Source organism: Argiope bruennichi, chromosome X2 (genome assembly GCF_947563725.1).
Source record: "Argiope bruennichi chromosome X2, qqArgBrue1.1, whole genome shotgun sequence".
NCBI lineage: Eukaryota > Metazoa > Arthropoda > Arachnida > Araneae > Araneidae > Argiope > Argiope bruennichi.
The window spans coordinates 26,690,251-26,712,582 of record NC_079163.1 but is presented as its reverse complement, the minus strand read 5'-3'; the positions used below and the strand labels follow the sequence as shown (position 1 = coordinate 26,712,582).

At 28.3% G+C, this 22,332-nt stretch overlaps 1 protein-coding gene across 1 annotated transcript; it reads right to left on the bottom strand.

Annotated features, from left to right (window-relative positions):
* Window positions 1-10,080: 10,080 nt before the first annotated feature.
* LOC129960494 (cytokine-like nuclear factor N-PAC) lies at window positions 10,081-18,464 on the bottom strand. Its single transcript, XM_056073964.1, has 3 exons — window positions 18,326-18,464; window positions 12,460-12,522; window positions 10,081-11,932 (listed from the first exon to the last, which is right to left on the bottom strand). Exon 3 carries the CDS (start codon window positions 11,901-11,903, stop codon window positions 10,209-10,211), a length of 1,695 nt encoding a protein of 564 aa, XP_055929939.1. The 5' UTR covers window positions 11,904-11,932; window positions 12,460-12,522; window positions 18,326-18,464; the 3' UTR covers window positions 10,081-10,208.
* Between the last annotated feature and the right edge of the window lie 3,868 nt (window positions 18,465-22,332).

The window sequence follows — 22,332 nt, the reverse complement described above, 5'->3', positions numbered from 1 at the left end:
ACAAGCATAATAAAATATGTTGAAAATTCTGTTATTTGTAATGTTAGTAATACCTTTAGTTCTGTGGACATGTTTTTTGATGCAAATACCTTCAGACAATTTATGTTTTCGAGTGCAAGGTTCATTAGAAATACTGTTTTGATTCCTTTTATAGAAAATACATATCAAGAAATTTAATAATTTCATTCCGTTTTATTGGGTATTCATGTTTATCGGCAATGAAAAAGAAACCACGGGATTGCATTATTTGTGGGGAAAATTGCAGGAATTATTTATATTTTCCAAGCAATTTAAAGATAATAAAAAATGTGGCTGTACTGTTCATTTATTTTTTGAAAAAAAAAATTAGTTTTCCTTGAAGATGTCAACAAGAAGATGATTATTACAAACAAGATTTCCTCGGAGATGTTTATTATTCAATAGAAATCTTACTATACAGAATTGAAATTATATATATATATATATAAAGGAAAATAAAAAAGAATGAAACGGTTACGACTAATTCATTTTAATTCCTTTGTCATTGGAATTCTCTTTTTAGAAAGAATCTCGAAATATCTTACATGCTTTTCAAGTGAGTAATTTTTTTTCAGACAAATGTTTCGAGTCATTGAAAAGTGACGGATAACAGTATATTGTGCAATTATTTCTGGACTGACATTCTTTTAAAAATTCAAAAGATACTAACATTAACAAGAAATGAAAAGAAGAAACACAAAAAGAATATTTAGAGTAATAAAATAATAAAAGAATTTGCCCATGTTTTCAAGAATTCTTTATTTTTTAATATAGTTTGCTTTTTGGTTTAAATTTAAAAATATAGATAGCGCCATGAGCATTGATGTGTTTGCTTAGTTGCAGAAATAATTTCTATCGCGATCTCATATCAGAGAAAGGGAGAAAAATTTGTGATTTTATAATTTAAATTATTAAAAAACTATAATAATTAAATGAAATTTATTTGAAATTAAGTTAAAAGTAACCATTTAAAAAGTAACCAATAGTGGGTCAGATGAATGGACGAATCCAAGTAGCGTATTTATATTATTTAATATTCTAAAATTTGAAAAAACAGTAATTGCATGAATCGGATAATTTTTATCATAACTTGTAAATTCTCATTACATCAATATAATGTTATATAAAATCATCTTACTTCAAATAATAAAAAGAACTGTTAAATATGTTGATAAACAGTACTGAAATTTTATTCAATATGATGTAAAATTAATCTCTGCAAAAAGAAATACCCTTTTGAACTTTTCATACAACAAAATAGTGCACACGTCACTTACAATCAGAGGAGTATACTCACATGATGTGACAATGTAGGGGACAAAACGTTTAACCCGAATGTAACTGCTTGCTATCTTAACGTTTATCTTCTGAAAAAAGGTATGAATGCCAATATTAATTGACATGTATCATATAAGGCATTAATGGTTCCCACTGTTTTATTCAGTTATATAATATTTAAATGACACTTATAAATGACAAATTAAACTGATAACTGTTTAATTAACATTTGAGATATGATCTGTTGTAATTTATCGTTGTCATCTCTTCTGAGTTGCATAAAGTTAGCAATAATGAAAAATCAAATAATTTAGAATTTTAATATAATATTTAATACCGCGAAATGCACAAATTATCAACAAACGATTTTAGCTATACATGTCATCTAAGAAAAAAATTGTTTTCTTCTCACTGTATGGCAGGCCACTGTTAAAAGATTTGATTGAAATCTTTTTAAATTACGAATAATAAATGTTATTTATAGTTTTCATTATGTTTTAGCTTTGAATTTATACAAATTTTTTCTAAAAACTTCCTTTCTTTAAATTTTTTTTTTATAAAAATATAGAATTTTCTCAATGGAATCATTTTCTATGACAACATAATCCTATCATCTGAGTTCATGTTTTTCGCAATGACGTCATTTGTCTCTAGGAAGTTGCGCAATTTCATTTAAAATTAAACTGATGCGAAGTGTTTAACACATTCCATTTGAGAATAAACCGACTCTGTTATTTAACCCAACAACAGGTGGAAGATATAATATTACGAAATTCCTGTGCATATCATCGAAATCGAAACACCATTGCATATCATCTGTCCGCACGTTGTGATATTTGCCGCCTGCAATATGCCCAATTTCTTTCAAAACTAAGTAGGCGCGGAACACTTGATACATATCACGTGAGAATAAATTGACTCATTTGCTTATCTAAACATTAGATGGCAGATATAATAAATCAGAATTCCTGTGTTATCATCGAAACTGAAAAATTGGTACATACCATCCATGTCTAAGATAAGTTACGGTACAATGTCATTCAATTCATTGTCTGCCAGTATGTTCATTTATGTATTTGTTAACATGATACCTCCCTCTAAAAGGAAAATGCTAGATGGGTACCTTTAAATACGTTGCCTTTTAAGAAATATCTAGACCTGTTTCAAATTATGAAATCAATGTCTCAAAGTGTGTAGATTACCGACCTGTTTGTCTCATCATATGAAGACGATAACACACAAACGATATGAATTAGAAAAAAAAATGCGTGTAATCTTGACGCAAAAGTTGTGAATCTGTATCAAATGTTGGACCAAATCTATCAATGGTAAGATGTACTGTTCCAAAATACAAATTCAATTGCTTTCATTATACGGCGAATATGACACAGTCGAAGGGAGAATTAGCTAACTCGAACTTGTTAGTTTCGGTTTTTTTTTTTTTTTTTTTTGACAGTATAGTGCATTAACCTTTTTCGTATCGTTATCCTTATTTGAGGAAAAAAAACCGCAATTTTCTCTATCTCGGAAAAAAAATTGCGACCTCAAAATGTGAAATAAAGTATTTCGCTAGAGGCAACTAATTCAAGGATGAATAAAATTTTGAATATATCTTTTGATCTAGTATTTTGTTTTAAAGAAATAAACAGAAAGAGCTATAACAAGCCTTATTCATTTATTTATATTTGATAAATGCTTTGAATTTTAAAGCGATCTTTTTCTAGAATCATACTAATCTAGACTAAAATTAATAAAACAGTTATTGTTTACAGTTAGAAACTAGCAGAATCTGCTTTCTTGCCTGAAAAATTTAAGTTCATAAATTAGAGGAGTCAAAGTATCAAAAGAAAAATGTCTTATTTATTTCAATTAGGATCCCCTTATTTTTAAGCAGTTAGTCTTGTTTAATTTTAAGGGGAATAGAGCGTATAGTTATTTCAAATTTCATGACCAATCTCTATCCCTTTAGGGACGGGAGGCATCTATCTGAAACGCAAGTACGTGACGGAGCATTATGTGAAAGGACGGTGGTTTTGTGTCGCTAAGCCTAACTTTGAAAAAAAAATCACAAAAAATAAACTTTAAGTCCTAATGTCGTCATTTTTGCTACTTTTCTAGATTGTTAGTTCATTCATAATATGGGTTCATTCTTCGTCTGACAAATAGCTTTTTTATGCCATAATAAATAGAAAGGAAGGCTTTCCGTAATAAAAAGAGAAGTGTTCGAAATGCATCCGAAAGCTACGAAAAATGCAATAAAGTTACAGTTACACAGTTATAACACGAAAAGAAGAAGGGGGGGAAGAGAGAATTCGGAGGGAGACTAAAAACGCGATTGTTTCTATCAAGTGGAAAGTTACACAACCCAGTTTTGTTTATGTACAATACTCTTACCCCTCCCCCGCAATGAGTAAAATACCAAAGTCAGGTTGAATATGAGTAAATTGAAGGTTAGGATACTAAAACTATATTTATTACAAAAATAATGGACACAAAGAGAAATCTAGTGGCATGTAAACATTGTTCCAATTTAAAATGCACATATGCGTCATCGTCCCATGAATTCGATTTCCAGAAATGTACGAGTGATACGCACGGCTGAGAGACGTTCGTAAGTGATGCATATATGGCACAACCGTCGCGAAAGGGCTTTGAGTGGACTTAGAATCCAGTTATTGTTAACAGAAGTAAAATTACAACTGTTTGATTTGCAAACTTTCATTTTTCAATGGTATAAAGACTACATAATCCTAAAAAAAATATTTTTAGTCAGTGATGCTTAGAATTAAGCCGAGGAATGGCAGATTTTTATAGTTTTTCCCGATTGCTCTAGCAACAAGTTTGTTTAAAAAGTGAAAGACACTTCTATTTTGCAGCCATGGCGTTCGTCAAAGGCTATCTTCTAAGACATCATAACATCTATTGATCATCTCCGCCGTTACGTTTCTGTTGGCAATAAACTAGTAAGTTATTATTAAAATATTTTTCAATGTTTATTATGCTATTTATTATATTGTTTTTCACAGAATAACAAACAATTAGATAGTTTATTTCTTATGCATTCGTTGATGTATATTGCTTAGAAAAATATAAAACATTTTTATTTAAGAACTAAGATTCAACGATAGTATGCAGTAGTAAAATTATATATATATATATATATATTTATACATATAATCTAGAAAAATTTGGAAACTGGGTTTTCGCAAGGTTGTTGACATGCTTTATATAATGAACTAAAAATAATAATTTTTACTTAAATCAAAATACATCCGAATATTTTTATAAAAGAATAAAATAAAAGAATTTTCGGAATTTTAATACTTCAAAATGTTTTTCGCATTTCTTAGTTCTGTTTTGTATTATATTATATGAATAATGAATGACATTTGAAATAAAAAGAAATTCAATGTAATTAGCTATAGAAAAACCCACCATAACAGCTTCTGAATGAGTGGTTTCAATTATAGAAGCGTGAGGCTTAGAAATGATGATAATATCTAGGAGATAAACTCAGAATTTTTTTGAGTATTAGCTGAAATATTCATCAATAAATGAATGAAATTACAAATCGCTTGTACAGTGAAAATAAAAAATTAATGATATCTTTTGCTGTTTTGAGAAAAATATTCTTTTCTGAATCCTTTTAATCAACAACAACAAAAAAAACTGCAACTGTTTTAATGTTATATAAAAATTGTTAATATAACAACAACAACAAAAAAAAAACAACCCTGTTAACTTTCTGCCAAGGTTGAACGAAATAAAAACTCTTTGAAATTTTTTGCGTGTCAGCTACAATATTCACTCTCAAAAGAATGAAAACCGCTCAGAAACTTCATTGAAAGTTAGCTGGAATTTTGACATACAAAGGAATGAAATTACAAACTACTTGTGCAATGAAAAGTTACTAGAAAATAACGATTTCTTTTGTCAATTATTAAAAGGATTCTGTTCTGAACAAAAAGTAGTTAATTCTGCCAGAGCTGAATTAAATTGGAGCTATCTGAAACAGCCCAATATTTCTGAATAAAATTTTATGTAAATAAATCATGTTTTAACACTTTTTCTCACAATTTTACTGAAACAGCTATTTCAAACCACATCTTTTGGATAGAAAGAGACTAAACAATTTCTTGGAGTAAAAAATAAATGCACTTCGTTTTAAATTTACACTAGTAGCATGGCATTGCGATGAACTAACCAAATGTCACAGATATGCGGGATATTCCTGAATTACGATTTTTTGTCCTGGATTATTCTTTCTTCTAAATAAGTAAATACTTCATAAAAACTAAATTTAATTTTCAAAAAAAGTTACATCTTATTACATAAATTGCTTACATTATTACTAATTACTAATTATTCGACCTAACTTTTACTATGCACGAAATACACTCATATTAATGATTCCAATGTAAATGAATCAGCCTGGATGAAAAATATAAAAATTATAGCGAATTACGGTATTTAAGCTTTTTTTATCGCTTTTTACAATTTATCGCTTTTTACAATTTTTTTACAAATGGATCCGAGCTGCCGAGACTGCTTAATCGTATTACGCAATTTCAGCTTTAAAGAGACTTAAAGATTAAAATTATTGAAGTTAAAAGTAAAGAGTTATTTTAAAATGCTCTGTTTAGAGGAAGGAAATTAAATATTTAGCGGATTCTTTGTCTGCATATGTTGCTGAATGCAACTCACATAAGACATTTTTATATTAACCCTTTATTTATTGAGGGGACTCTTAAATCTCCTCATTTTTCTCATGGCGTACAGCATTAATATAAATACTTTGAGATCCACTGGAGCCTTGTAGTCCAGTTTCACAAGGCTTTATTTTCAGTTCATGGATGACGGCACAAGTGTGCGGCACTATTTGAAATATATGTCTCTTTACGAGGAAGGCATGAAATGAATGCTTTCAGGGAAGTTGAGTCAAGACAGCATTCAAAGTGTGTAGAATGTAATATATTCCTGCCTGTAAATGATAATTTTTTTTTTCTAAAATCATAAGAAATCTGCTTTCTGATCGCAAGATAAAGTAATAAATAAAAAATATTGAAATTTGTTTCTATATTTTGCGCAAAATTGTTTAGTAAAATTATTGTTTAATTTTTTATATCTTGCAAATTACCATTGAAATTTCTCTAATATTTGATACCTTAATGGTAATAATACAATATTTACATTACATCGGTCTTCATTGCGAATTCGTTTAAAATGCGTAAAAAGCATTTTATACTTAGTCAATGTTGATCTATTTTCTCATCAGAATGTTTGCTTCTATTTTACGCTGCTCTATTGCTGCTAAGAGACGTATGTGTCTTTGCTCTAATTCTGCAATGGATCATGATGAATAACTTTCACAAAGGCAAGGTGGCGAAAAATAATTTAAGACAAAGAACAACAACAGCAGCAAAAAAAAAAAAAAAAAAATTAAGACTATTAAAAATTCCGGACATTGCTTTTTAAAGTGAAAATTAACATTCACTTCAAGAAGCAGAGTCCGAATTTGTTAATTAACTTGTCTCTTTTTTTCCTTCATTGTCTTAAATCATAATCGAATCACTTATTTGATCAAATACTTCGTGTAATATTTCTTATACATTTAAAGAAACATGTACAGTGCTACCTTGCGTAATAAGCGTAATTCCTTTCAGAATCTTACTCGAAAAAAAACTACATCCTCGTAGCGAGCGAAAAAAAAAAAAAAAAAAAAAAAAAAAAAAAACCTATCATCTAGAGAAAACTATCTAAAATAGGACAATCTGTTTAATTCCAGAGAAAAAAAATAGTATAATACAAATTACTATTTTTAATGCATGCTTTTTTTTTACAAGAAAATTGTCTAAAGACATTTGTCATAGGATACGCTTTGAAATTTGGCGAATATGAAGCACAGCATTATTCGCAAATTAATTAGGAGTGTGTATAGCTACTACGTTATCAAGGTGATAAGACAGTAGCTTTTAGCATCTGTCTTATTTCACTGGAAGGCTTCTGCTTTGTTGAAGCTATTATTTTCTTCTTTCCAGATCAAATCTCCACTGCAACTTCTTGCTGCGGTACACAATAGACTTCCATAAGTTTTTCCTGAGTTCTTTCTATATTCTTCCGAAAGCTCAATGATGTCTTTGCTATCCATCTTTAGCCACGTAATCTTGACTTTTATTTTTCAGGGGTAAAAAAAATTAAATGCGTATGCGTAAAAAATAGTATAATTCTTCTTCCATAATGCAAGATCAGATGTATAGGAAAATACATAAAAATTCTATCCGAACACCATTAAGATTCAGAAGAATATCGGCATTGAACTAAGTTGAATTTCAGTACTTCTCTAGAAGAAGCTAAAAGACGAGAGGTTTCCTATAAAAATCTCTTTAGTTTTGATTAGGAATATTTCTTTTTTTGCACTATAATCCTGTTTCTTTGTTACATTTTGGCGAACCACAAAATATACTTAATTATCATATCACAAATCACAACTAAATCTTTTATTTATTGTTCATTTGGTGTCACATCGTGCCTGGTTTTTAATTTAACTAAAATTCAGCTTTATTCTATTGCGACAAAAATATATTTCTCTACATAGATTACATATTCATTTGAACTTAAAACAAAAACTCATGTTCAATACACATTTTCATTTTTCAATTATAGACAAAAAATTACATTCTGCATTATATTTACACAACTGTTTAATAATTGTGTGAATATTTAAGAAATTATTTGCAAACTACTATCATTTCATTTTATTTATAGCATGAGTCTAATTTTTATTATTTGGCGCAATTTTTTTTTTTAATTTCATAGGTGTTTGCTTTTATTTTCTTTTGTTAAATGCTTAGAATGAATTGCTCTCTTATTTTAATGGAGTTGATAATTTGTCATATTTTATATGATACCAAGTATCATAAATGATTTACATGAATATTAAATTGGACTTTATGCCACTGATAACTTAAACAATCTGATTGATTTTACTCCTAGTTCAGCAGATTGGTCTAATATTTTAAATATCTGTTTTAAAATATTAGTTTTAAAATCTGTTAAAAAATATACTCCATTTATGTATTTGATTTTCTGTTATTACTTGTAATTAGATTACTAAGAATTCGAAATAATTAATTTTTTTGCACAAAAAGCTTGTTTCTTTGGTACATTTCGACAGATACCACATATCAAAGATAATTTACTTAATTAATATATAACACATTTTCAGTGAATGTCCCGTTAATTGTCAATTTGGTGTCAAATCACGTTTAGTTTTTAATTCCACTAAAATTCAACTTCATTCCGTTGCAATATAAAATTTCTCTATGCAGATTACATAATCATTTGATCTTGGAATAAAAATTCATGTTCAACACACATTTTCGTTTTCCAATTATTGATTTAAATTACATACAGAAATTTTATTCAAAAAAGTAATAAATATTTGTATAAATATTTAAGAAATCATTTGCAAATGATTATGATTTCGTTTTGTTTATAGAATGAAAATTCTGGGTAGTTTCAGACTGAGGAAAATATTTTCCATAAAAGTTAAGGTTTGTATATTTGTCTACTAAAAATATACTCCATTTATATATTTGATTTTCTGTTATTACTTGTAATTAGATACCAAGGATAATAAATAATTTACAAGAATATGAAAATGGAATTCATATCATTGGGAGCTTAATAATTTGATTGATTTTGCTCCTAGGCCAACAAATTGAACTAATATTATAAAAACAAATATAATTTTGATTCAATAAATATTTGATTTCTTTTGCACAATAAGCTTGTTTTTTTGCTACATTTTAAATAATACAATATTACAAAACTAACTTGCATAATTACTATTTCGCACATCCTGGATGACCTCATTTATTGTTCATATGGTGAAAAACTTCATTCAGTTTTTAATTTCTGCTTTCAAAATTCAGCTTTATTCAATTGCAATATAAAGTTTTCTCACCTTGTAGTTTACATATTCATTTGATCTTGGAATAGAAACTGATGTTCAACACAAATTTTCGTTTTCTAATTATTGATATAAATAACATACTTTTACTGTATTCAAACAACTGTTTTTTAGTAGTTGCCTAAAATCTAAGAATTTATGTGTAAATTATTTTGATTTCATCTTAATTACAGCACAGATGAGTCAACATTTCATTATTTGGAGGCAAAATTTCACTTCAAATTATTCATGCGTTTTATTTCATTTTTGTTAAATATTTAGAAAAAAATTCTTCTCTCTTTTAATGGATTTGACTACTTGTTATATTTTATTTCATACCAAGGATCATAAATGATTTACACCAATATCAAATTGGACTTTATATCATTGATATCTAAATAATTTGATTGACTTTGCATTTAGGTCAACAGATTGAACTAATATTTTAAAAATATATTTAGTTTTGATTTACTAAGTATTAAGAATATTGATTTTCTGTACTTTACAATTTTATTCTTTCTGTACCTGCATCAGAAGGGGGTGGGTTCATATATATACAATAAGATAATTTATTACTGAGAATTAAATATCTTTTCTTCAGCTCAGAACAATGCATGGACTAATTTTGCAAACCATGTACGTAAATTCTTAATCAAAATTCGATAAACATTAAAAATCAAACTTTAAGAAATAAGGTGCTTTATTATTATTATTATTCAATATATTTAATAATTAAGCTGTTCTGGTTTCAGAATATAAAATGAACAATGATGATAAAATGAAAATATAAAAGCTTAAGACTAAATAATAAAAAGACACAACTAAATGGAAAATAAAATTGTATGAATGATATCTTTAATGGATTATGAAATCTTTTATAACATTTTACAATGAATTGGGATAAAAAAACATAATTTTCCTTCAGGCATATAACATAGTATAGCAAAACAATGAACTGACACTAATACTTAGTTCCCATGTAAACAGCAGATACATCATGGTCAGAATAATTTCGAAGTTTAGCACGTTGGAACACTTCATTTGCTGCTGTTGTGACTGAGATTGGCTGACCACAGTCATTATCCAGTGTAAGAGCCAAAGTTATATCTCTTTGTTGATACTTAAGAGAATTATTAGTTTTAAAGTTACGTGATATTATGGCTTCTCCTTTTTCTTTAAGAAGGGGTGAACATATTTGTCGAAGTCGCATAATTGCCACAAAGTCGACCTGAGAAAGATTGCAATGCTCAACAAGTGCCATGGCTTCTGCCAAGGCAACATATGATACTCCCAAGAATGTACTAAGAATCAGATTCATCTTAGAAGCTGTGCCAACATCATTGCCAAGATTATATATATTTTTTGAAAAGGTAGCTAAGCAACTGTAAGAAGAGTAAAAAACTTTCTTTTCGCCTGCACACAAAATTAACAGACTTCCATCTTCTACGCTTTCTCTAGATCCACTAAATGGAGCTTCAAGATATCTTCCACCTGCAATGTTTATAGCTTCTCCAATGTTTATTGAAGTAGTTGGATCCAATGTAGTCATTTCAACATAACGTTTTGATCCAGGTGGCGACTTTTCAAGACCTGACAGAATGCCACATTTTCCAAAAACCACGCTTTTTGAGGCCTCAGGACCAGAAACACAGCAAAAAATTATGTCACAACTTTCAACTACATCACTTGGAGTCTGTGCAAGCTCAGCTCCAACTTTAGCAAACTCTACACATTTCTCAGGGGTTCGATTCCAAACTGTGACCTTGTGATTGGAAGTAAGCAGATTTTTAACAAGCCTTTGACCCATCATTCCGAGACCAATAAATCCTATCTTCTTATGCGATGGTATGACATTTTTTGCTTTTATGGCTTCATTGGGTTCATGTAAATCAAAAGTAGGAAATGGTTGAAATTCACTGCTGGTAATTCCTGAAGAAGGATACTCATCTAATGGTCTGATAACAGCTGTATGCTTATAGCTTAAATTAGGAGATGTATTATTAATTAATTCAGAGAAATCTTCAGTAAGGCTTTTAGTTAACTTCTGAGGAGGAGATGTTCTTTCATATTCTGATTTATCCTTACAATGTCGTTTAGGTAAAATCCTCTTGCAAACTTCCTGGCTTTCAGTTTTCACTTTCTTTCTTTGTACTTTAGCCATTTTCTTTTCAATACCACTTGTCAATACTTCAGGAGATTCATTTTCTTTGACAAGTGATTTAGCTTGTGTGGGTGCTTCTTCAATGAATTGTTCTTGTCTTTCAGTTTTCACTTTCTTTCTTTGTACTTTAGCAATTTCCTTTTCAATACCACTTGTCAATACTTCAGAAGACTTCTCAGTATATTTATTTTCTTTGACTAGTGATTTAGCTTGTTTGGGTGCTTCTTCAATGATTTGTTTTATTGCTAATTTTAAAAGGGTTGATTTTTTCTTACTGGAAGTAAACTGTATCATTTCTTCAGAATGACGGACAATATTTTCATCGTGTATCCATGCATAATTTAGACTTCCAAAAAAGAATACATAATGATGTGCCTTTTTAGGAGTAGATTTTCTATCTGTAGGAGGTTCTACTATCTTGGCTGGCCATAAAGGAAAACCCTTCATCTTGGCCCAAACCAGATCTCCAATATTCCAATCTTTTTTGGCAGCCATCTTCAGTTAGAAGCCTGCTGTCTTTAAATCTATGATTAAACAAACGAAACAAGGGAAGTCAGTAATTTTTTACATGATTAAGTGAATAGGTTTAATGCATACTTCCAGTTTAAGGAAATGACAAGTCATTCTTCTTCTAAACATACTTTATAAACAGAACTTTTGCATGTGTAAATTTATTCATGTTAAAATTGAAATAGATAGAGAATCTGGTATTCATGTGAGCAAATTCGAACAAGAAGCCATAAATTTGTAATCAGCCATCCTATAAATTATACTTATTCCTTTTAGAATAAAATATAAACTTCAATTAAATAAAATCAAACTAAGTACATAAAAAAAATTGAGATGTATTCCACATCTACCTATTATAATTTTAACTGTACATGTAGATTATACAGTTGCAAAATAACACCCTCCCTCCTTTTTTTACTAGACAGACAGTCTAAATTGAAAAAAAAAAAAAAATGCTTCATATAAGTTTTAACTTATATTAAAACAAAAACTAGGCTCAGTCCTATTCACTGAAAGTATGCCAAATGAAAAATCAGTTTACCTTTTGTAAATATCAGTCTATATCTTCTATTCCTTAAGTTTCTTTTCAAGGCAATAGACTTCCCTGGAAAGAGAAATTTGTTCAGTATATAGAAATTTTCAATGTTTATGAAAAACTATTAATAAAGCAACTATTAAAAATGATATACTTTTAAAAAGCTTATTGTTTTGAAGGATTTTTTAGACACTATAAATTCAGTTAAATGAAAATATTTACTAGGCATTTTATTTTATAAAAGGCCAGAATTTATAGAAATTGTGACATAATAAAATATAGACGAATTCAGTTTGATATATTTGCAGTAACAGGAGGCAACAACACGTAAATACTGAAAACTATTTATTTTGATAATTTAAACTTATAAAATTCAATTATAGCTTAATACGTACATAGATAAATAGTTATGTATCAGTAAACTCTGAAATGCAAGAACTCTAAAACAACAGCAAAAGAAAAATTATGCAATTTTTAAAGCTTGCTTTCATTTTGCACTCTGAATACTTCAGCTACTCTCTCTACTGTCATTTTCACAGCAATGCAGATCCTTTAAAGCAAAAATTAGCTAGCCATTATTCTGACAGAAATTAAATATTTTGATATGAGAAAAAAGAAAGAAATGAAAAAATGTCTGAATGAAGAATTTCTTAATCAAAGAAATGATTCTGAAAAATTAAAATTCAGTTTATGATGTCATGAATCATATAAATTCAGATGCAAAAGATTAATGAAAAATATTACAGAAACTAAATTCAACAAGAAAAGTTTGATAATATTCTAAACTAAAAATAAACCACGGAGAACAATTTCATGAACCTGATAATACATTTAAGCAATACAAATATAAAAAATTGTAAGAAAAATTCCTATTAATTTATTTAATATGAATGGAGTATTTTTTCTTTTTCATTTTTATTTAAAAAGAATTCATAATGAAACTCTTATTTAGTTCCAAACCTTTTATATTTTCCCATTATTGTATCACTGAAAGGTTTGGTAAAACATAAAAACAGCAAAGAGGGGGGGGAAAAATTCAAGCAAAACACTGTGATTGGACAAATAGAAATATTACTGCATGTAATATAAACAAATCAAGAATGAACAAAAAAAAGTTACTAGCAATTCATGTTTAAATATAGCTATTCCTTTTACTTCAGTATTTATCAATTAAAAAGATGAACAAATATTGTAAGTACAGAAATTGTAATAAAACACAGAAAGAAGACTTACATCACAGATTAAAAAAATATCACCAATACACAAAATTTGTACAAATAACTAAGGCAAATATTTCAAAGATTAAAAATACAATAGCAGATATCACCTTTTCAAAAAGTTTTAAAATTACAATACTAGTAAAAATTAATTCAACCCCTCTTTGGATTTGATGACCATCCCTCAAATAACATTTTTATTTCCATATTTATAGTACATTTTGTACTATATTAATTTCTAAAAAATAAAACAACTTTTATTACTTCAAATTTTAACACATTCATTTAATCAAACAATGTAGTGTTTATATACGTTTTGTTCAAGGTCCGTTCCATTTTCTTCAAATTTAAGAGTAGAAAATCATTAAAAAAATTATAGTAAGTTCAGCAATGTTCTTTAATTGTTCATACCTAAATATACTGATTACACCAATAGTCCTATTAATATTGAAAAGAAATTACAAGTTCAAAACAACTGAAAAATATAATGAGCAAAATGGGTAATTCAGTTCGGTATGTATTTATTAAAAGCTAAACGTTATTAGGTACATTTTCATACATTTATGAATTTTCCCATCCATTAACACAGGAAGCAAATTAATAAATGAAGCAATTTAGTTTGGTTAATGAAGAAATTCAGTGAAAAAGCTTAAAATAAAAATAAAATTATCTTATTTGATACTTCTTAAAAGCAATTCCTCAAAAAAGGTTAAGAACATCAGTAAACAAAACTAGAATATAAAATTCAAGTACATTTTATGAAAGTCAATTTTCTAAAAAAAAAAAAAAAAAAATCCAACTCATTTAAATTTATTAGTAGTAAAAATTTTCTAGCTTGCCAAACAAGTGAAATGGTTTTATATTCAATTTCAGCATTTTCCTTTTATAAGAGAAATTTCTTTCATCATAAAGAGATCAAGAAATCAGATTCTAACTATATGCCACTGAATACTTCTTTTACCATCCACAAAAATAGGCAATATTTTAAATGGGCTGAATTTCTAAAATTCTCCACTTTTTTATTAATGACTACTGATTGGATTCTGCCAGACTGCTTTATGTAGTCATAAGACTAATTGTTGCGAAATATTTTTCATTCAAATTTTCCAAATCAATACTTTTATTAATGCTGCATTCTCATTCAAAAGATGATTTTTCATGAGAAAGAATGAAACTAATTTTTATAACACTATAGTTTTATTATTATTATTTAAGATCATTCAATTAAAGGATAAAAATAGCTAGTTCATTTTCATTTTCCAGACATTAAAATCAAAACTGTGTAAAGAAAATTTGACCAAGAAATCAATGAACTTTATGAAGTCTGGATTTTTCTAAAATTCCTTTCTGATGAAAGTGCAATACAGAAACTGGCTTTCTTTTTTTCACCCTTACTTGTTCTCTGTAAAACCTAATTTCTTAGCAATGCAAAATTTACTGGAGATGAATTCATTTTGTATTCCAAGGCATTTTTAAATAAGCTAATGACAATCATGCTAGAAAAGCATATAATTACTGGATATTTCTTTTGTGAAATGTAAGACTTACAATAATTTGTTCCCTCTTATTCCTGTATTATCTTTTCTATTCTGCGGTAATTCAAAAATTACACTGACATTAGCAATTTATTGAAAAAATTTTTAACACATAAAACTTTCCTTTAAAGAATACATTAATTTATAAATATAAGGACCTTCTGCTTCTTAGGCCAGATAAAGCCAGGATCATTCTAGGTTTGTAATCACTCAGACACATTTGAAAAATTGATTTAATATGCTCTGCAACACATATAAACCAGTTGAAAACGTCCAATTCTTCATTACATACACTCTAAAAAATATATTATCACCTCTCCTTCCAGCATAAAAAGTAAAAACCTTCGGCAAGGCTATGAAAGTCAAGAGTACAAACATATTTTATTTTCAGAAGTCTAGTATAGTATTAAAAAAAAAAGAGGGTGCAGCAAATATGCTCCATAATATTTGGTTAGGACAATAAAAATAAATTTTCTTCTTAAACTTTCTTTTAAAGTATACAATAACAGTTTTATTAATTTATAAATATGACATGCATAAAAAGCCAATTTCATTCTGGGTGGGAAATCACTCACACATTTAAAAAAAAGGTTTAATACACTCTGCAGCACATATAAACCAGCTGAAAATGTCTAATACTTCCTTGCATACTTTCTAAGAAAGATATCATTACCTCTCCTTTCATCATAAAAAGTAGGAACTTTAGGCAGGGCTATGAAAGTCGTACAAACATATTTTATTTTCTGAGGTCTAGTATAGGATTAAAAAAAAAACAAAAAGGGGTGGGGGAGAGCAACAAATATGCTTCACAACATTTTCATCGGCCAATGGAACTCAAAATTTACATTAGCACTACAATTTTTAAAAACAGGATTACTTACCAAATTTCATTTATCTAAAGTATTGTGTTTCTCAGTTATGATATTAACATGCATGTGAGCAGAATGACTGATAAATGTTCAACTAGATGCTAAAATTGTGCGCTAAATATTACCAGTGTTGTTAGTGCTTTGAAGTTGTATTCACCTGTACTTGGATAATCAAATATAAATAAATAAACAATGGAAATGGATTTCTTTCAAAACTTGATAGAAATCTGCAAATTTGGCGTTTCAAAGAAAGAAAATTCATCTCAAAGTTTTTTTGTGTTTTAGCATTCACAGACATTTACAGAAATGTTTTATACGGAGATTTGAACCAGGAAGATTGGACGAAAGAGAAAGTTTCCATTTTCTGGCGATTAAATTTCTTTTTCTCTTATACTTACATACCAGTAACAAATATTCTACAAACAAGTAATGATGTGTAGAGAAAAACCGATTCACTGTTAAAAATCAAAACTAGAGCTTTTACGTGAATACATAAATTCATCTCTGAGAGGAAAGGATTTTTCTCCCTGTCTAAACAAGCAAATGATGGGGAGCCTAAAAAATGAAAGGGATATATGTTCCTTATTCAATCAGTATTTCTCTAACTTGAGATAAAACCTTTCCCACTAACGTCCAGATTCGCAGAAAGATCCGGCATAGCAAAGAAAAACAGTCTGTAATCAGGTAAATCTAGCATAAGGGATTCCCTCACCCAACAGAAAGAAAATATAAGTACTTGAATAAAAAATAAGCACTTTTAAGAACTGTTAATAATGATACACATCCTGTTATAAACCGGGTTGCCATTCAAATCTGGAAAAAAAATTTATATCCCGGTATGTATATTCAACATACGAGGATACTCATGTACTAGTTAAAATGCAATATGATTTTAAAGAATGTAAAAAGCAAAGAACAGAAGTAACAATTTAACATTATTTGAAATAATAGCATTTTTAAAAAAGAGTTCATACTTACATAGAAAAAAATTTCTCTTTATTCATGATCTAGAATTTACCAAAACAAAATTTATATATTAAGGGAAAGGGGATTTATTACCTCTCATGTTCTTTAACTGTAAGACACACAAAATTAAGAATTCAGGTGAAATAAAATACAAAACTTTATTGTTGCGATACAAATCGTTTGATGATTAACCTTAACAAAAAAAAAATTTCACAAAGCAAGATTTTTTTTTTTTTTTTTTTTTTGAAATTTTACATATTTGTACCCTAAAACAAGAGCAAGTTCCAAATGCAATTTTTCTTAGAATACATCAATAACAGTAATTAATAACTTTGTTTTAATATAACTATAAAAGTAAGGTGCCTTAAAATCAAATGATTAAACAGGTTAGCAAGTTTTCTGACCAGTATTATAAAAAGAAGGCAAGCATTGTTGCATGCCTAAATATTTAGAAATGGGAATGTGAAGTAAATAACATACAAAGGAAATTCTGCTTTGTACCATGACCATCCTTGAGATGGTCATAATACAAGGGCTACCTTGTTTCCCCCTTATTATGATTATATGCTCTCCACATCTATACAGAGAAATAATTATAGTATGAAAAAAAGAGGGTGCAAAACACTACTATAAAAATTGCTTATGATCTGATTAACTTTAAAAAATAGAACAGTTGATAGAATTTCTTAAGTGTATTTTCTGGAAAAAAAATGGAAAAAAACAACAAAAAGTATATATTCTAGAAATTATAATAATTAATTACATTAGAATAATAAGTATCTAAAAATATAAATAAATTCAACTGTAGTAGATATTCCTTCACCGGATATGAATAGATATTGAAAATATGAAGTAAGTAAAATATGACAAAATTGCTACTTTTTAAATCTCTGCTTGTAAATAAAATATATATATATATATTCATAAAATGAATATATATACATATTCATATTCATTCATATATATATATGTTTATTCATAAAACATAAGATGTAAATCATATATATACAATTTCTTGCAAAAAAAAAAAAAAAAAAAAAAAAAAATCCCATGCAATATGCAGCCATCATAATTAGTATAAAATTAATTAATGTGTCTAAATAAGAGATGAAAAAAATTAAAATAAGTAACTAATTCTACGAAATGCATGATAAATTAATTCTTAAAATGAGGAAATAACACTAAATAAAAATAGGACATGCTTTCAAATAAAAAAGTTTCGACACACAAAATTCAAGTCATAGTAATGGAACAATTCTTTAGTTAATAAAAAAATAGCTCATACCGATTAAATTTCAATGTAAGCTAGCTTATTTCTCAAAAAGTTTTTAATATTTAAGTTAAGTATTTAATATAACATGTTTAACAAACTAAAAATTTGCTGAACGTTATTTTGACAATAGTGAACAGCTGATGCTCCCGCCTTTTTAATTTCAGATGGTTACGGTTACAGTTAATATACCAAACGGCATGTGTTTAATATATGCGTGGCAATTTTAAAAGTAAAAAATTAATCTAAGTGTTTTGCTTGAAATTTAAAAGAAAAGAAACCCTGGGGATGTAAAATATTATTAGGTAAATGATGAAAAATTGAATTCTTATTGAACAAACCAATCTTCGGAAATTATCTCAATACATATATGAGTAATGTCATCGTACTTGTGATTGGCTGATTTGCAAATGTGACCCGCTATGTCTATTTACAACTAGAGATGCAAATTCCGCGAGTTTTTGAATAACAAATAATTTTTCTGTTGTTATTTTTAAATATTCGTTCCTAATATCAGTTATTTCAATCATATTATTAATCAAAATTTGTTAATTATTATTAAATATGAAATTTATTAATTGTAATTAATACTTAATTTACTGTTTTAAGTAACGTATGATTGAAATAATTTATCTATTTCAGCTTACTTTTGAATTTTAAATTTTTCTCGAAACTATTGATTTAATTTATTTATTGGAATAAACCATTTTCTGAAAAGATGAATTTTTAAAAAAGTTATTTCTTTAAAATTTTATTTTTAGTTCTATATTCTGCCAAAAGATGGCACCTACAGAGTGAATAGAATATATGCCATTAGAGAGTCATGTCGCAGGCAATCAGAAATGATCGTCATGGTACAACGCATTTCAAATGCGAATATCGGAAAGTCAAGTAGAGCAGTTTAGGGATGATGAATATTTAAGAGCGGTTATTACGTAACCAATATCAAAAAGTCACAAATACAAGTGATCAATACTTTTCAAAGAGGGGTGTGATTCAAATCTTTCATACGATCTTACTGATGATATTTCGATTACAGGTTTTGGATCACGATAGAAAGTAACAATCGATACGATTTGTCCAATGGAATCTCTCGAAAAAAATCTGTGATTGGATTGAAAAGTGAACGGACTGGTTATTGGAATTAATCGTATCGTATCATTGAATTGCATATCACTGAAATTTATCGGAGCGGTGATTTCACAGGAAAGTGCGAGGCTTCACTGGAAAGTGCGAAGTCACCGCTCCACTTTACAGGAGTGACCGATATTCGTATTTGATGATGCACTATTCCATACAGATCATTTTTAATTGCTCGTGACATGATTGACTTTGATTATATGTATTCTATCTATGAATTATATGTGTCTATCATGAGGTTTCATGGTACATTAACGAGAGAATGATCAATTTTATATTAATAAAATGAAATGAAAATTTCCTTTCTTAAAAAAGTACATTATTTTCCACGTATTTTCCACGACAAAGATGTTTCATATTCTTTTTTTTAAATATATTTTGAAAATAAGTTATAAAATGATATTCTGTAAATATTTCTCATTCAAAGTACAAACTTTTATGGGTGTGATTTCATAGATCGTTGTAAAAGAAGCCATTCATTTCTTCTATACAATTCGAGAGAATTATTAGATGAATGGATTATTTTAAGCTTAACTCATTTTATATTCCTTTTATAGGCTTTTTGTATTCTTAAAAAATATTTTGAAAGACTATCATTTTTTAAATCTAAAACGTATGTTTTAAATCGAATTTTTAAGGTTGGATAACGTAATATATTTATGCATTGCTCTGAAATGTGACTCTTTTACAACTGGATTTCTCTATTTCCTACATTGATTACTACTTTTAAGTGTTACAAATTGGGCAAAGATATTGCTTTCCCCTTCTGCCCAGTAGGAATTTTAATTAATTCCTAGCCACCCGAAAGCAGTGTTAGGACACCGGTTGCTTATCGCGTCAAATTTTCGCTTTCTGAGATGAAAAGGTTTTTCTTTTTTTTCGATTTCTGAGAAAAATTGAAATTGCCTTTTAGTTCCAAAACGTAACAAATCTGTGTGGAAATTTGTAATCGTGTTTCAGTTGTATCATACAACACTGCATAAAACTTACGTAAAAAGCCAATGTTTAAAATTTTTGCCTTGATAAGAGTCTAGTTGTAACAAATTAAATGTGTCCGATCCTTTGAATTTTTTTAAAAAAATTTTAAATTATGAAAACATTTTTATAATATTAAATTGTAAAATTATTTCTGGAAATAAGGGAGAAAGATTTAATTCTTGAGACAAAAAAAAGCATATATTTGTATATTTTTTATATGGGGTGAATTTATTTCTTGTTCCGCTATTGAAATATATGTACCCGTGTTTTGTGTGTGTGCATTTTTAAGAACAAGTATAATTGATTTGATTTCATACTATCCAAACAAATAGTATTGTTTGAATATTTTCTAACCATTAATGAATTAAAATCTTACTTATTGTCTCTGCATTTTTATTAATTTTTATTATACCACATTTCTTCATGGTATTCACTTATAGTGTGCGAATACTATGTTTGCTTCTGCATAAAAATAAAATGTTTAGCTTATTAAAAATTTTAATTATTTTTCACTAATAGTCTTATTCTACTACACTATTCTGTAAGTTTAAGGTAGAAGGACTTAGGGAACTTGAACTTTTTTTCACTATTTTTCTATGGGTTAAATTTATTGTTGCATTGCCATTAAATGTGTTAAAAGAGATTGAACTGGTAAAAGCAGGCCTGAAACATTGTCTTACTTTCTTGTAGTACTTTCAATTTTTGAAATTTGGCAACATGTAAAAATCATTGTCAAAATAAAGGCATTGGCAAAATAAAGGAACGAAGTTGCTCGCAATTTAGATGTCTGATCATTTTTACTTTTTAAAAGCTTTATTAGGCGAAAGGGAAACAGTTTGTTTCTGAAAATTTGGTGACCTCGGTACGTGATTTTATGAAAATAAACAAGAAAAATACAGGTCAGACAATTTATTTATCTTTTAGTAACGGATACTTTGAGTGTTCAAGGTCGGATAATTTATTACATTTTGCTTTCGCGTTTTGTCTAAGTTTATGGAAATGGAAGCACTAGTTCAGAGTCGAAAACCTATTAGAGCATCTTGTACGAGAATATGTAATGGAATTAAACTTGAAATAGATAAAGAAAACCCGGACGAAGAATTTGTAAGATCAAAATTGACAACTTTAGAATGTTTGTCGGAAGAACTTCGTTCTTATGATATTCAAATTTCAGATTCAGAATATTCTTCTGAAGAGCAGTTTAATAGTGAGACGGAAAGCGTTGAAGAATACAAAGAAAAATTAGATTTAATTAAAGTTAAAGTTGAAATGTTCTTTTCCATCCAAATTGCACATTCCGTCGCCAGTGTGTTTCCAAACTTACACAAAAGAAAACTCAAGCTGCCTGAAATAGTATTAAAACAATTCGGTGGGGACATTAAGGATTTGTTGCCTATTGGGGGCAATTCCAACGAATTCATGACGCTAAAGTAATTAAGAACGAAGATAAATTTCACTACTTGATCTAAGCTACCATACCTGGTACTAGACCACGTGGCATCGTAAATAACTTCCCGGCACCCGCAGAAAATTATCACAAAGTAATAGAAAGCTTGAAAAATAGATTCGGACGGGAAGAGTTTTTAATGGAATTTTATATCCGAGAATTTTTAAGTCTGATTATTAAAAATGTAACTGAGCAAAGGAAGAAGTGCAGTGTGTCCGAGCTTTACGACAAATTAGAATCCTATTTGCGTTCGTTGGAATTAATTGGAATGACAAGCAACAAATACTCTGCTATGTTATTTCCACTCGTTGAATCGTGTATTCCTGAGGAGTTATTAAGAGTTTGACTGAGAAATCAGGCATCAATTACAGAAGAAAATACTTATTCCGAAAGATTAAAACAATTATTGTTATTTTTGAGAAATGAAGTTGAGGGAGAGCAGAGAATTTCTCTGTCA

Coding starts and splice junctions, on each gene's coding strand:
- LOC129960494 (XM_056073964.1), bottom strand. CDS start 11,903: ATGGCTGCCAAAAAAGATTGGAATATTGGAGATCTGGTTTGGGCCAAG.